At 38.3% G+C, this 13,371-nt stretch overlaps 2 protein-coding genes across 3 annotated transcripts; one reads left to right on the forward strand and one right to left on the reverse strand.

Moving 5' to 3' along the window:
• Positions 1-702: 702 nt before the first annotated feature.
• On the forward strand, positions 703-5,260 carry LOC140796853 (beta-glucuronosyltransferase GlcAT14B). Its single transcript, XM_073149999.1, has 4 exons — positions 703-1,401; positions 1,496-1,571; positions 1,655-1,770; positions 4,331-5,260. Exons 1-4 carry the CDS (start codon positions 813-815, stop codon positions 4,843-4,845), a joined length of 1,296 nt encoding a protein of 431 aa, XP_073006100.1. The 5' UTR covers positions 703-812; the 3' UTR covers positions 4,846-5,260.
• An 800-nt stretch (positions 5,261-6,060) lies between these two features.
• Positions 6,061-13,009, reverse strand: LOC140796743 (transcription factor BHLH094-like). 2 transcript variants are annotated; one of them, XM_073149824.1, is made up of 6 exons: positions 12,622-13,009; positions 11,371-11,559; positions 11,049-11,114; positions 10,738-10,809; positions 10,566-10,637; positions 6,061-6,545 (listed from the first exon to the last, which is right to left on the reverse strand). In XM_073149824.1, the coding sequence occupies exons 1-6, from the start codon at positions 12,838-12,840 to the stop codon at positions 6,426-6,428; spliced, it is 738 nt and encodes a 245-aa protein (XP_073005925.1). In that variant the 5' UTR covers positions 12,841-13,009; the 3' UTR covers positions 6,061-6,425. The 2 variants fall into 2 exon arrangements, with proteins under 2 accessions (XP_073005925.1, XP_073005926.1); XM_073149825.1 differs by having other exon boundaries at positions 10,738-10,806; positions 12,622-13,008.
• Positions 13,010-13,371: the final 362 nt, after the last annotated feature.

The raw sequence follows: 13,371 nt of genomic DNA on the forward strand, positions 1-13,371 counted from the left end.
CGCCTCTTTAAACTAGAAATATTTTGTTTAAGAGTTTATATAAATATTATTCTTAATTTAAAATATTTGTATGGAATTATAGTATAAAAAAAGATTTTTTTTTACAGATAACACCCTATATTTTATTTATTTTATAATTTACATTTCGTTTTGAGGACTTTGTAACTCTGACTCCACTTAGATAGTATTATAAAAGAAATATTTAAATTACTCAAGTTTTTTTTATTTTTTTATTCTAAAAAAAGAAGAAAAAGGAAGATAATAAAAAGTAGCGAGAAGGAGGAGATAAGTGGGAAAGATGATAAAGTGATATAAAAAATAAAAATAAGAGAAAATTATTGAGATATTTTAGTAATGATGTTAGTTAGCTAAAATAATATTAGAATATTAGATAAAAATTATAAGGAAAAAAAAGGGGTGAATTATAAAATTTTCAAAATCGAATGTGAATCATAAAATAGATAAAGTAAAGAGTGTAATTTGTAAACTTTCCTATAAAGAAAGTGAGAGTCGAGACGAATTAAGCATAAGTATTTCTAAAATAAAATAGCTTTTTGGGTAGGTATTATTCAGTTGACCTCTACCCTCCCCCATGGCAAATATTAAAAAACTCTGTTTCCACCCAGCCACTATCCTCCACGTGTCCACCCCGCACCCCAGGCCCCCTAAAATAAATAGACCGATCTATCTCTCCTCACAACATCAACAAGAGAACTCGAAACGCCCAAAAAGGACTCACCTTTCTTCTTCCTCTTCTCACCTCCAAGATTGTGGAGAGAGAAAAGAAGACGAGAGAGGGAGAGAGAGAGTCCATGAAGAGCATAAGCTTAGTCCTAATGCGTTCCCCTCCAAGTATAGAGCGGAAATGGATCCTCCCCTTAGCCATCGGCTCCTTCGTCTCCCTCCTCCTCCTCTTCCTCACCACCCTCTCCTCTTTCCCTTCCTCCCCTTTCCCCTTCTCCTTCCTCTTCCCCATATTCTCCCCCTCCCCTTCCTCCTCCTCCCTCTACGTCGAGTCCAAGCTCCGAGCCATCTCCCCTCCCGTCCTCCCCCCGCCCCCTCGCCTCGCCTACCTCATCTCCGGCTCCTCCGGCGACGGCTCCATGGTCAAAAGGACCCTCCTTTCCCTCTACCACCCTTCCAACTCCTACGTCGTACACCTCGACCTGGCCTCCCCGGCCGAGGAGCGCCTCGACCTCGAGCAGTTCGTCGCCCAACACCCGGTCTTCACGGCGGTTGGGAATGTTAGGATGATCACGAAGGCGAATCTCGTCACGTACCGGGGCCCCACCATGGTCGCAAACACGCTCCACGCCGCCGCGATCCTGCTCCGGGAAGGCGGGGATTGGGACTGGTTCATCAATCTGAGCTCATCCGATTACCCCCTCGTTACTCAAGATGGTAACTTTTTGTGTTCTCTCGATTTCTTTTGTCCCAATTTTGGGGATTTGATCGGAAAGATGACAACTTGGTGGACATGTTTTGTTGGGCCTAGATCTGCTGCATACCTTCTCGTACCTTCCGCGGGATCTCAACTTCATTGATCATACAAGCGATATCGGGTGGAAGGAGTATGTTTTGTTGAGCTGATACCTCTTTTAATGTTGTTAGGGAAAAGTTTGGATTTTGACGTAGTTTATGTGTTCGATTTTAGATTTCAGAGGGCTAAGCCCATCATTATTGATCCGGGGTTGTATATGACGAAGAAAGAGGACGTTTTCTGGGTTCGTCAGAGGAGAAGTGTTCCTACTGCCTTCAAGCTTTTTACTGGTAACGCTCAAAGACTATTTCTTTTCTGCCTTCCATTTTTGCAGTATTAGTTGGTCGGGTTCTTGCAATAGCTCAGATTGCAAGAGTTTCATATTTCCCCAATTCCCTCCTTAGATCAGCTTCCAAGAAACTATAACTTCTCTTTCACAGCAACCAAATTCAATATCCAACTCCTCATTGTTTGATGAAATAGGCTATGAGAGTGAGCGGGTCGTACATTAGAAGATAGCGACCCTGCCATATTCAAGCAAATGGTGTTTGCAGCTTAGAGGTAGATGTTCTTAGCATTGTAGATTACATGTGCTAGCATATTGTGGAACAGAAGCAATTGGGAGATCCTTAACAACCACTATCCTGTGAGATCGTCGACATTGGGTGACTTGTTGAGGTTTATTCTCTTTTCAGTTGCAGACTGTGTATAGACGTTTGCTCTGATATTACGGACCTCATGCTTCAGGTCTCAATGTAGAATTCCTTTCGGCTTTCCAGCAAGAGCTAGGACAGAAAGCCTTATGCTCCGTTAATTGAGGTTTCTCTATGACTCTTATTTCTCCAGTCAGCTTTTTGTAAGATCACAGATGTGAAATATTAGTTGCTATTAATAAATATCAAATTTGACTACAACATCAAAATAATTGGGGGTAATAAGGGCTTATGGTGATTCTGTTTTGTTTAATCCCTTTATTTACCTCTTCTTGATGTGGCCTTAATCAATCTAGTATGAAATCAAAGTGGCAACTACAAGCAGTATTGATGAAATAAAGAACTCATTGACAGGACTTACCTTTTTTCACATTTCATTATGAACTTTGACCTATTTGTTACGAGTTATTTTCCCTTTCATCTATACTCTGGATGATCCTCTTCTCTTATAGATGAATTAAGATACATTGCAACATTGCAACAGAGGAAAACACTAATTTAGCAAAACAGCCATATTAGCAGAAAAGCGCATATTATGAGTTTATGACTAATTGATTCACTATACCTATCCATATCTGATAATTGGAACAGCTTTGTTACTGTTGTCTCCTTAGCTGAAAGCAGACTGAAATTATGCTAGACTTCAAAAGGCCATATTGGCAAGAAAGCAGATCTTATGACTGATTGATTTTCTATATCGATTGATGCCTAATAGTCAATTAGGATAATGCTTGGATTTCTCAGTTCATGACATTATTAATGTTATGGCCTTGTGGGTTTTCCACTCAATTCAAAATGGTCATATGTTATGCCTTTCTTTAGCAATGAAATTGCTACCCAACTGAGTGAACCAACTACTGAACCGTAGTATGCAAAGCTTAAAACCTCCTTGGTCTTTTCTTGACCATCTCTGTTTATGATTTTCTCAACCTCCAACCCCGGTCAATGTTCAAAAGATCGATCTACGCCACTTCTATGCAGCTGCATAAGCTGTTGCAGCACCATGGTAGCACTGCAAGAGGCTATGCGGAGGGATTTGGTGAGTCAACCGCATGCAGGCCACATTTGCTGTCCGCTATGATGGATGGCACCCACCAACTGCTAGTTGCAATAGTGCACCACAATTTCAATGGGTCGAATAGGCGGCCCATTGTGTATGTTGGCTTTATTTTCAAGCATCTTGTGATCAATCTCTTGTATCTTGTAGTTACTAGATACTTAGCTTTTTAGAATTATCAGCTTGTTTGGGATAGGTATTGATCGTGCAGTCATAATTGATCATATTACATGGATAAGATTATAGAATTGATATAAAATTTTATTTTGATACATCTATAATATTTTTAATAATTTTAAATGCATGTGGACTGGGCACTAAACGGTTGGAGTGACCGCACCTATACTACGGCTGCCTTTTAGAACATTAATCTTCAATTCTTCATCACATTCATTTTATATGATATTATCCACCTCCATCTTCATGAAGCTGTCTCCCCGGCCTCTGAACTTGGTGATTTCGTGAACCCCTCAAGCTCTTTGGCCTGTCTAGTGGAACCATTTTTAGCTTTATATTGTTGTTCATTTAGCTCCAGAAATCACATTTTCTGGTTTAGAAATTCCTTTTGGAATCCCTGAAAAAGTTAATGTTGTCTAATTCTTCTAAAGGGTTTCATTTTTGACATTTCTTACTAAAGCTGATATACAAATTTCTGGGTACTTATTTCTTTCCCATCCTTAGCCAGAACCTTCATTGTTACTACTCAAGCAGGAGATATCACATGGCTCTGGTAGGTGAGCATCCCTGCTGTTTCTTTTGTGTATTGGTTACACACTAACATGATCTTAGTATGGATACTTCCAAGAGACTTGGATCCATGATCTCTTTGTAGGCAATCATTATAGATTATTTTGGCACTGCCACTAAGTACATCCCAGATCCTAAATAGCATTATTTGTGGGGAAAGACATTTCTTGGCTGGTTTGCAGGTCAGGCAATCTCGTTGCCTACTAATTAGTTCAATATTTATCTAAAAGATTGTTTCTTTTTCCATCATTTGAAATCATTCATAAACATTGCTGACCTCGCTCAGAAATGCCAGTGCGCTCTACCAGTGCCTGATGTCTGTCATCATTGCAGGTTCTGCATGGATGGCCCTTTCTCGTTCCTTTGTCGATTACTTTATTTGGGGTTGGGACAACCTTCCACGTACTGTCCTTATGTACTATGCCAATTTCATCTCTTCACCAGAAGGCTACTTCCACACTGTCATCTGCAATGCCCAGGAATTCCGCAACACCACGGTGAACCATGACCTCCACTACATAGCATGGGACAACCCACCAAAGCAACACCCCCACTACCTCACCATTAGCGACATGTCAAGAATGGTCGACAGTAATGCTCCATTTGCTCGGAAGTTTCACAGGGATGATCCGGTGCTTGACAAGATAGACACAGAGCTTCTATTTCGTGGCCCTGGCATGATCGCACCAGGAGGTTGGTGTGTGGGTAAGAGAGAGAATGGGAGTGATCCCTGCCTGGTTGTGGGTAATACTACTCTGCTTAGGCCTGGTCCTGGAGCTATAAGACTCCAGCACCTTATTACATCACTCTTATCAGAGGAGAAGTTTCGGCCAAGACAATGCAAGTAGAATTTATACAGAGATAGAAACGGAAGTGATATTATAGTCTATACTAGAAAATTGATTAGATCGAAGAAGGTATTATTATGTAATGCGACCCCATGGATAGCAGGTAGTTAGAAGATGAGTAAAGTGCAATTGCCGATACGTGGGTTGCATTCCTAAGCTACCTGATGCAGAACGACGAATATGAGCTGAATGTTTAATTTTGTTGCAATATTGAGATGTTAGATGGAAGCTTTGTATCCAGTTTAAGTTGGATTCACATGTTGAGCAATGAAAGTGATGCCCCAGATTGCTATGAAATTCATAGCGGATGTAGGTTTTGCAATGTAGGTTTGTACTTTGGCTCTTTAATCTAATGGTGTTACTTGGTGTATTAAGTCTGATTATGGAAATAATATCTGCTGCAAGTCCTAAATAAGGTTGTTTCTCAAAGAAAATTGAAAAAGAAAGTGGTTTCTCAAAGCTCTTGACAAAGGTTATACTTCCCTCTTTTTTCTGCTCTTATTACTCTTTACACAGATGTGCCTCTGCCTTTGCTACAAAGTAAAGGAGCATTTGGTCACAAAAAGTGTTTGATATATATAATTTTTATGGACTATTTATATAATTGTCGCTGAAAATTTTAAAATATTATAATTGTCACTGAAATCATTGAGCTCTTTTTGAAACATTATTCTGCCAATTAAATCTAACTAATTACGATTAAGAAGATCTATTCTTTTGCTTTCTTTGTATAAATTTCTTAGAAAATAGATAGATGAGTTGATTTGCCAAGAAATTTACCCTTAGGAAGGTAGAGCAAACCACTTTACATATATTGGTAGAACATTTGGTCAACCTAATCTTCAACCACTCTCTCCCAAATTACATCTAACACTAATATTTATTAAGTCGCCCTTTTGGTTGTAAGGTATAATTATAGTTGATCATCTCTAGATTTACTTGGTATCTCGTTGAGACACTCAGTTCTTCACTAAAGAGATTGAATCATGGTGACAGCTTTCATAAGAGACTGGAAACATCTAACTCTTTGCAAATCTAAAGATCGAATTGAAGAACAGTAACAAATCATTATTCAATTCCTTGCAAATCTATAGATCGAATTGAAGATCGGTAACAAATCATTACTTGACACTAATTATCTTGGTTAGAGGTAAGATCCTATTTACTTCCGCATTAACATCGAAAAACAAAAACAAAAATATTTATTTCACAGTATATTGTCAAAATTCAACTTGTATAGAATAGTACGGTTTTACCACATTTGTGGCTAATTAGTTGTCATTTATAGCATTTCCTGTAACATAATTCTTTCCCATGTCTTGGTCTCTCTAATATGCTCCTTTATTGCTACTACTCTGGACCACATAATTCCCACAGAAGACATCAAATTCAAGGAAAATTGCCATCTCTACAAAGTGAAGAGGGAAACTACTGAGCTATTTGCTGTAATGCATGGCAATATGTGCAGAATTGAATATTTGGAACATTACAGCGTAGGTGATTCTAAAATTGAATATCCTAACGATGTTGCACTGGATTCATGGCACTATGTTTTCTCTGGGAGGGGATTCTTGACGCAACTATGTCACCTTTTCGAGACCACCACCAACCTGCATATGAAGCCACTCTGTTTCTGAACCCTGCCTGAATTCTTTTGATGGTTGTGGGTTGAATCCAAAACTGGAAGCAGTATCATATGTCTGCACACAAAACAGCAAAGATGAAAATAGCATGCAACTTTCGCTAATCTCATCCTTCAAAGCAAAAGAGAAACTATGATCATGTTATATCAACCATGGTCGGCAAACATTAGGATAACTAGAACATCGATTATGGTACATCCAGAGTAGCTGCAAATCAAGAAAAATGGAAAGCAACGTGGGCTTTTGGATAGACTTAAATCACACCTCAATGTTCACATAGAGAATAATGTGAAACAATTTGATCGTTAGGATTTTAGGATCAATGATGGTGAAAGAAAAAAAAAGGGTTTCACACTTCCATTCTCAACTACGGTTTCACACTAAAAACTCTCATTAGAGATCTCAAAAAAATTTCATTTCTTTATTAACCCCGATCGAGTAAAAAGCTTGCCTATATATGCAAAAAAAAATAACACTCTAAACAATTACAAAAAAATAAATATAATTATAAACACCATAAATAGCAAAATGTATAATTAAAATAATTGACTTAAGACTAATTTTCTGAAATAGGAAATGCACTGGTACATGCATCTGTGTAATATATCACTAATGTCGGCATTATACTCTCCGAGTGAGAGAGAACTCGACTTTGTCGGGTGTGTCCACTACAGCATTCAAATTGCTCCAGTTTCACAGTTTTCTGACACTCCAAGTCACTTTGATCAAGTCAAATATAATCAAATTCAAGGATAGGTTTCACACCTCTACCCTCTACCCTCAAGCAAGGTTTCACACCTAAAATTTTCTAATAATAAGACTTATCCTTAGTGACATTGAATAGTGGATTGAGACTTTCTTCATACTATTATAGCTTATCGAGCTCTTACCATTCTTAGTCAAAGCCAAGTATCATCATGCTTAGAGATAGGTTTCACACTCAAGCTAGGGTTTCACACCCAAATCTTCATAATGTTAAAACTTGTCCTTAGTTTCAAAAAGGCACCGATCAGGGGGACGAGAGAAGAAGTCGAAGGGGGCGCGACAACAATGGATAAGGGTTGGCGACTACAAGCAGGCGACAATAGGCGACGGAGTTCAGAGAAGATGGCGTTGGCGGTGGCAGAGAGCAGAGCTGGCAATGTCGATGTCAGTGGAGAGCAACACTGGCAAGGAGTTTGCTGAAGGAAGGAATTGGGTTGGGATAAGGTAAGTGATCATAGGGATGAGAGAAGAAGTCGATGGGACACGACAGCAATGGATAGGGATTGGCGGCAACAAGCAGGCGGCGAAGTTCAAAGAAGATGGCGTTGGTGGTGGCGGTGGCGGAGAGCGGGACTGACAATGTTGGCATCGGTGGAGAGCAACATTGGCGATGACGGCATTAGCGGAGAGCACTACTGGCGACAACAATGTTGGTAGAGAAGTTGTTGGCTACGGGGAGTTTAGTGAAGGAAAGAATAGGGTTGGGATTAAGGTAAGTTTAGATATGTTGAGGTTGAAGATGACTTAAGGCTAAGATGGGAATTGGGTTGGAGTTAAGACTAATGGATCCTATTGGATTAGGTGCTAATAAATTTGGATAGGGTTGAGTTGGTAAGTTGAATTAGTTTGGGTTTAGGTTGGTTTGGGTTAGATGTGATCATCAGGCGGGCTGGGCCGGGCTAGAATATTCTAGCCTGTTACCGCCTACTAGCCCATTAGGTATTAGGCTTGGGTTGGGTACAATGGCTCAAACATAATAAGTTAAATATAAAAAATATTATATTTTATTGGCTCGAGTTTAATGGATTTATATGAAGATATTTAAGTTATCTTTCATGGGAACATCCTTATATATTGATATATAGTTTACTAAATATCCAATATAGGACTAAAAAGATTATAGGAATATACATGCATTATGGGTTGGGCCATAGATAGGAGTAGTAGATCGGGCTTTCGGACTGGACCTGGGCAGCAAAGGCTTAGCCCATGCCGTCCACTACCATCTCGAGCTCGGGTCGAGCTGAGCCTAAATGGGGCTCGGGTCGGGCTTAGCCCGATTAAAACCGAGCGAGTTTGGACGGGTCGGGCCTAATGATCATGTCTAGTTTGGGTTCAGGTGGGTTTGAGTTTAATAGGCTCGAGAAAGTGAGAGAATTTTGGTATTTTAGAGGGAAGTTAAAATTCAAAATTGTGATAGATACGGTAAGGAAGAAAAAAAAATTTTGATATTTTGGGTGGTGGGTAGGGGGGATTTAAAATTCGAACTTTGGGATAGGCTTGGGCAGTTTTGGAATAGTTAGGATTTGTTGAGAGGATTAGGGAAAAGGAAGAGTTATTGACATCTCAAGGAAAGGATAAGCAACTAGAATTTAAAATTCAAAATTTCAAAATTCACAAAATTCAAAATTTTGAAATTCAAAATACACAAAATTCAAAATTTTGAAATTTAAAAATTTGCAATTCTTTGAGATGCAATTTTTTTTGCCCACCTATGGCATAGAAGAAGATTGATTTAGGCAGGGTTTCGAAAATCGGTATCGAGATTGGCCATCCGAAAAAACAATACGTATCAACTATACCGGCCGTATCAGCTATCTGTATTGGATTAGACTATTTTAATTAAATAAAATTCTAAATATTATTTAAAAATATTGAGAAATTTCTAAAAATTTAGAGAAAACTATAAGAAAATAAGAAAAAAAATAATTACTCGTATATAAAACCTAAAAATTTATTTTCCTCCCTATCTCCCCCCTCTCTCTCTCTCTATAGCAGGCTGCTGCTGCAACAGGCCTACTATAGTGTCGAAACCAGCCGGCCAAGATCAGGATCGACTGAAACTGGGATCTATGGATTTAGGTGATGATGGACTATTGGATGATGTGCGAACACTCCACGTCCGATCGGATCTTGCTCCATAATTTCAAAATGATGACTGATTCTTCTCGTTCCTCCACAACGACGATCTCCTCATACAATAATGATCCGGCATTCATGATGCAAGTGTCAAATGAAGGACAAGTGTAGAGCGGCATAAAAACTGAAAGGCAGGGCCGTCTATACACGGTGGCACTAGTGATAAAGGTTGAGGAAGATGGGTAGCATGGGTAAATTAATAGGCGACGGAGACAAGAAAATATTGTTTAGAGAAAATTTGAATCCTAAAAACCATTGTTCTAATACCAAAATGATGTGAAACAATTGGATTGTTAACATTTTAAGAATGATGATGGTTAAAAAAAGAAGAAAAAAAAAGAATAGGGTTTTACATCTCCATTCTCAACTAGGGTTTCACACTCAAAACTCTCATTGGAGATCTCAAAAAAAAAAATTTATTTCTTCATTAACCTCGATTGAATAAAAGCTAGCCTATATATAGACCTTACAAATGACAATAAGTAAATAAAACCCTAAATAATTGCGAAAAGCAAAAATAACCCTAAACACCATAAATAGCAAATGTATAATAAAAATAGTTAACTTAAGACTAATTTCCTAAAACAAGAAACTACACTAATACACGCGCCTCTGTAATATGTCACTGATGTTCGCATTAGAGAATTTACACCAAGTGATATAACGTGGGAAAGCAAGATAGAAGCAAAAGAAAGACCTAAAATAAGTGCCACAAGGTCTTACGATAATATAGTTGAACCTGTTCTAAATTTGACTGATGGATCATCTCCTGAAAGGAGTAAATGACTTGCAAGAACTTAACCTTATTATTCACAGAGTAAAAGATGACATCATATACGACCATCAAGCTAAGCAAACAAATGAAGCAGCTTATGTATAAAGACTCATCCTATTCTGAGAAAATGATGAACATCAGGTCATCTATTAGTAAAAGTAGAACCAAAACAGCAAGAATCAGAGAATTTTTGTATGATGTCTATATTGGTTTTATGGAAACTTAATGCTGGCATGTGATGCAAATATAAAAATGCTTCTGATCTGTTCTGAAATTTTCTAATGTTGCTGAAGCAGTGCTTATGTACTTCTAGAATGCATGACAAATTAATGTTCTCAAACTTGTCACAGATAACTTGTTGCTGGGTACCGATGAAGTATTTGTGAAATCCAACTTACATCTTTAGGTGGGAATTCTTTAGTGCCAGAGTTTATTTGGGAAGAGACTGATTCAAGCTTCATAGATAAAAACTGCAAAATCAAGTAGCCAGAGCTATTTAGCCAAAATAACAAAAGACAAAAGATAAAGGAAAGTCAAGGACAAAAATGTCACTGCTGAAAAGATTTGTACCTCAACTTGATGCTGTAAAGCCAGGATGTAATTTATTATCTCATCAAGGACTGATGCTTTGCCAATCACCTGCTAAAAAGACAAAAAAAAAAAAAAATAGCTTCAGAAGAGGCGTCAAGGACTGATGCTTTGCCAATCACCAGCTAAAAAGAATAACTACAATGAATGAAGAACAAAAATAGCTTCAGAAGATGACAGAATAGCTACATCAAGCTGAATGAGTTGAAAATACTTTTCCAACGTAACAATATGAGAAACCCAAAGCATAACAAGGGGAAAAGAAATGTAAAACTGCAGTTTTCACAATCCACCTTATTGCATCCGGGGACCAAATCTTGGAGAATCTTCATTCGCTCACTTATTTTTTCTCTTCTAGCCTGACAATAAAGAGAGCCAACCTATAAGAAAGCTCAAGTGCTGATATGACAAGCTTTCAACTAAGCGTACAGTAGCATATACACAATAAGCACATTGTAAGTGCATCTTAGCATATATCCATTTACTCCCCTTATAAGATGATGGAACTCCCAATTTAATATAGTTAATTTGTTCAGATTCAAGACAACTGTCATAAAAACAGGATTAAGCAAACTTAGAAGCTTGTATTAAATTCTGACTTGAGTAAATCCATACCCTTTCTGCAAGACTATGGCTATCGGTAGCTTGACCCCTTCTTGCTCTTACATGAATGTAATCTTTCTTGGGTGCCTCAGGCAGCAGACAGTTTTGATCCATAAGCTTTTCAGCTTCCACCTCATCTTTTGAATTGATATCTTTATCAGTAGATTTCATGCCCTTTAAATGTTTCACTTCATAAAAACTCTGCAAAATACAAGTTTCAACTAAATGTTGAAAATATGATCTGAAAACTAAGACAATCTCATTATCAAAAAGATAGTCGATCCCAGATAAAAGAAAGCAGCTGATCTGCATCATCCAGCGTAGTTTCTGTTCGTTAATGAAATGTTGCAGATTTGAAAAAAGTTGGCAACACATCATACAATTTCTTAATGGATCTCTAGAAATGCTTCTTTAACCAACTCATGTTGAACAAATAATTAGATAATATAATATAGTACAATGCAAATTCATAAAATGTATCAACATCAAGTCATGATATGCAGCTTCTAAAGATCAAACAAAATAATTTCCCCTATTTGAATGTCTACAAAAACAATAAATAAGAGAACTTAACAGAGCTTTGGAACTAGGAGGCAGCCTAATTAATCGCAGTGGTTAGAGAAACTTAAAATTTGAAACTTACCACTAGGACTAAGCATCCTAATAAGATAATTAGTCTGCTGGTAATATAGTTTTGGAGTTCGCATCCACAGAATTACTACTGCAACAATCACATTCACCAATGCCTGGGGGTACACAATAGATACACCGTCAAAGTCACTCTTGTAAACAATACTTTCCCAAATCCTTCAATCTCCAATATGTTCTTTTGGTGCTAATCAGCTTTGCTCTATCCCTTTATCTTTTGTTTCCCAATCTTCAAGGAGGTCCAACTTTGTCTCCTTACTGTAGCTAAAGAAAAAAAAATTGTTACAGATGCCCTTACTGTTTTCTTCTAACTTTATCCTTTGGCTAATCCAGGTAAAGAAATCTTTGCTAAAGCCTAAGAACACTTTCACTGTTTTCTTTACACTACCAACCTATTATTCTCTGCTCCTACAAATGCACTGCTCACCTTTCTCTACACCAGAAAAATTTGACCAAGTAAAGCCATAATATTTTCAAAGAAGATGCCGCTTCTAACCAACTAAAGATTCAATCTTTTTCCCAGAAATCCCTTCAAGAAACACTTTTTTCACACAGATTAACCAAGCAAAACACGATTCACTACAACAATTAAACCGAAGGTGTAGCGAAGTAAACCAAGTCCTTTCCGCCGCCGCTAGTGGAGACAAGCTTCGACGAGTCGTCCTCCTCCTCCGACGCCGAATCCCTCCGCCTCTTGCCCTTCCTCCTCCCGGAGGTCCGCTCCGTGGACGTTGACACGCCCAGGGAGCGGTCACCACTCCCCGTCCGGAGTTCCTGCCACGCGCCCACAGGGAGGCGCTTCCACGCTTCCGGCACCAGCGACGGCGGCTCCATTCGTGGCGAGATGCCGCTTGACGAGGCTGCACATTGGATGCGGATTGGTGTCTAATTAAGCATTTGGCGGAGAAGAGGGCAGATCTGACGAAGGAGGTAGGGACTGATGCTCTGATACTAGAGAGAGAGGGAATTTGGATAGTTGGAAAATAACCCGTTCCGGTTCGGAAATCGGAAGTAGGGAGTGAAGTGAATAATATAGTGCATAGAGTCACAACTCACAACTACTGAGAAATTACAATTTTACCCCCAATGGTTTTGCCCTATTTCAAATTTACACTGTGTGTACTTCAAACTTAATCAATTTAACCCTCAATGGTTTAGATTAAGTCACAATTGTTGATCAACTATTAATTGAGATATAGAAGACTTATTTGCTCTCATAGTCTGATTAGAAGATAATATGGGTAGTTTGACTATTTTGCAATTTATTTATGTTGGTAAATATTAGTATCAGTGAAATTCCGTTAACATTTGTAATTTGAGCTGAATTGGCATCAACTGCTTAAGTTTAAAATATAAGAAAATAAA

The sequence above is a fragment of the Typha latifolia genome, chromosome 10 (assembly GCF_019914945.1).
Source record: "Typha latifolia isolate L0001 chromosome 10, TyphaL0001v2, whole genome shotgun sequence".
In the NCBI taxonomy this organism is placed as follows: Eukaryota; Viridiplantae; Streptophyta; class Magnoliopsida; order Poales; family Typhaceae; genus Typha; species Typha latifolia.

What these genes read in the sequence shown, in the direction of transcription:
- LOC140796853 (XM_073149999.1), top strand. Translation starts at nt 813, where the DNA reads ATGAAGAGCATAAGCTTAGTCCTAATGCGTTCCCCTCCAAGTATAGAG. An exon ending in CCCCCTCGTTACTCAAGATG is followed by an intron (nt 1,402 to 1,495) that starts GTAACTTTTTGT and finishes TGTTGGGCCTAG; the next exon opens with ATCTGCTGCATACCTTCTCG. An exon ending in AGCGATATCGGGTGGAAGGA is followed by an intron (nt 1,572 to 1,654) that starts GTATGTTTTGTT and finishes GTTCGATTTTAG; the next exon opens with ATTTCAGAGGGCTAAGCCCA.
- LOC140796743 (XM_073149824.1), bottom strand. Translation starts at nt 12,840, where the DNA reads ATGGAGCCGCCGTCGCTGGTGCCGGAAGCGTGGAAGCGCCTCCCTGTG. An exon ending in CTTTACAGCATCAAGTTGAG is followed by an intron (nt 10,638 to 10,737) that starts GTACAAATCTTT and finishes TTGATTTTGCAG; the next exon opens with TTTTTATCTATGAAGCTTGA. An exon ending in AAGAATTCCCACCTAAAGAT is followed by an intron (nt 6,546 to 10,565) that starts GTAAGTTGGATT and finishes TTTTGTGTGCAG; the next exon opens with ACATATGATACTGCTTCCAG.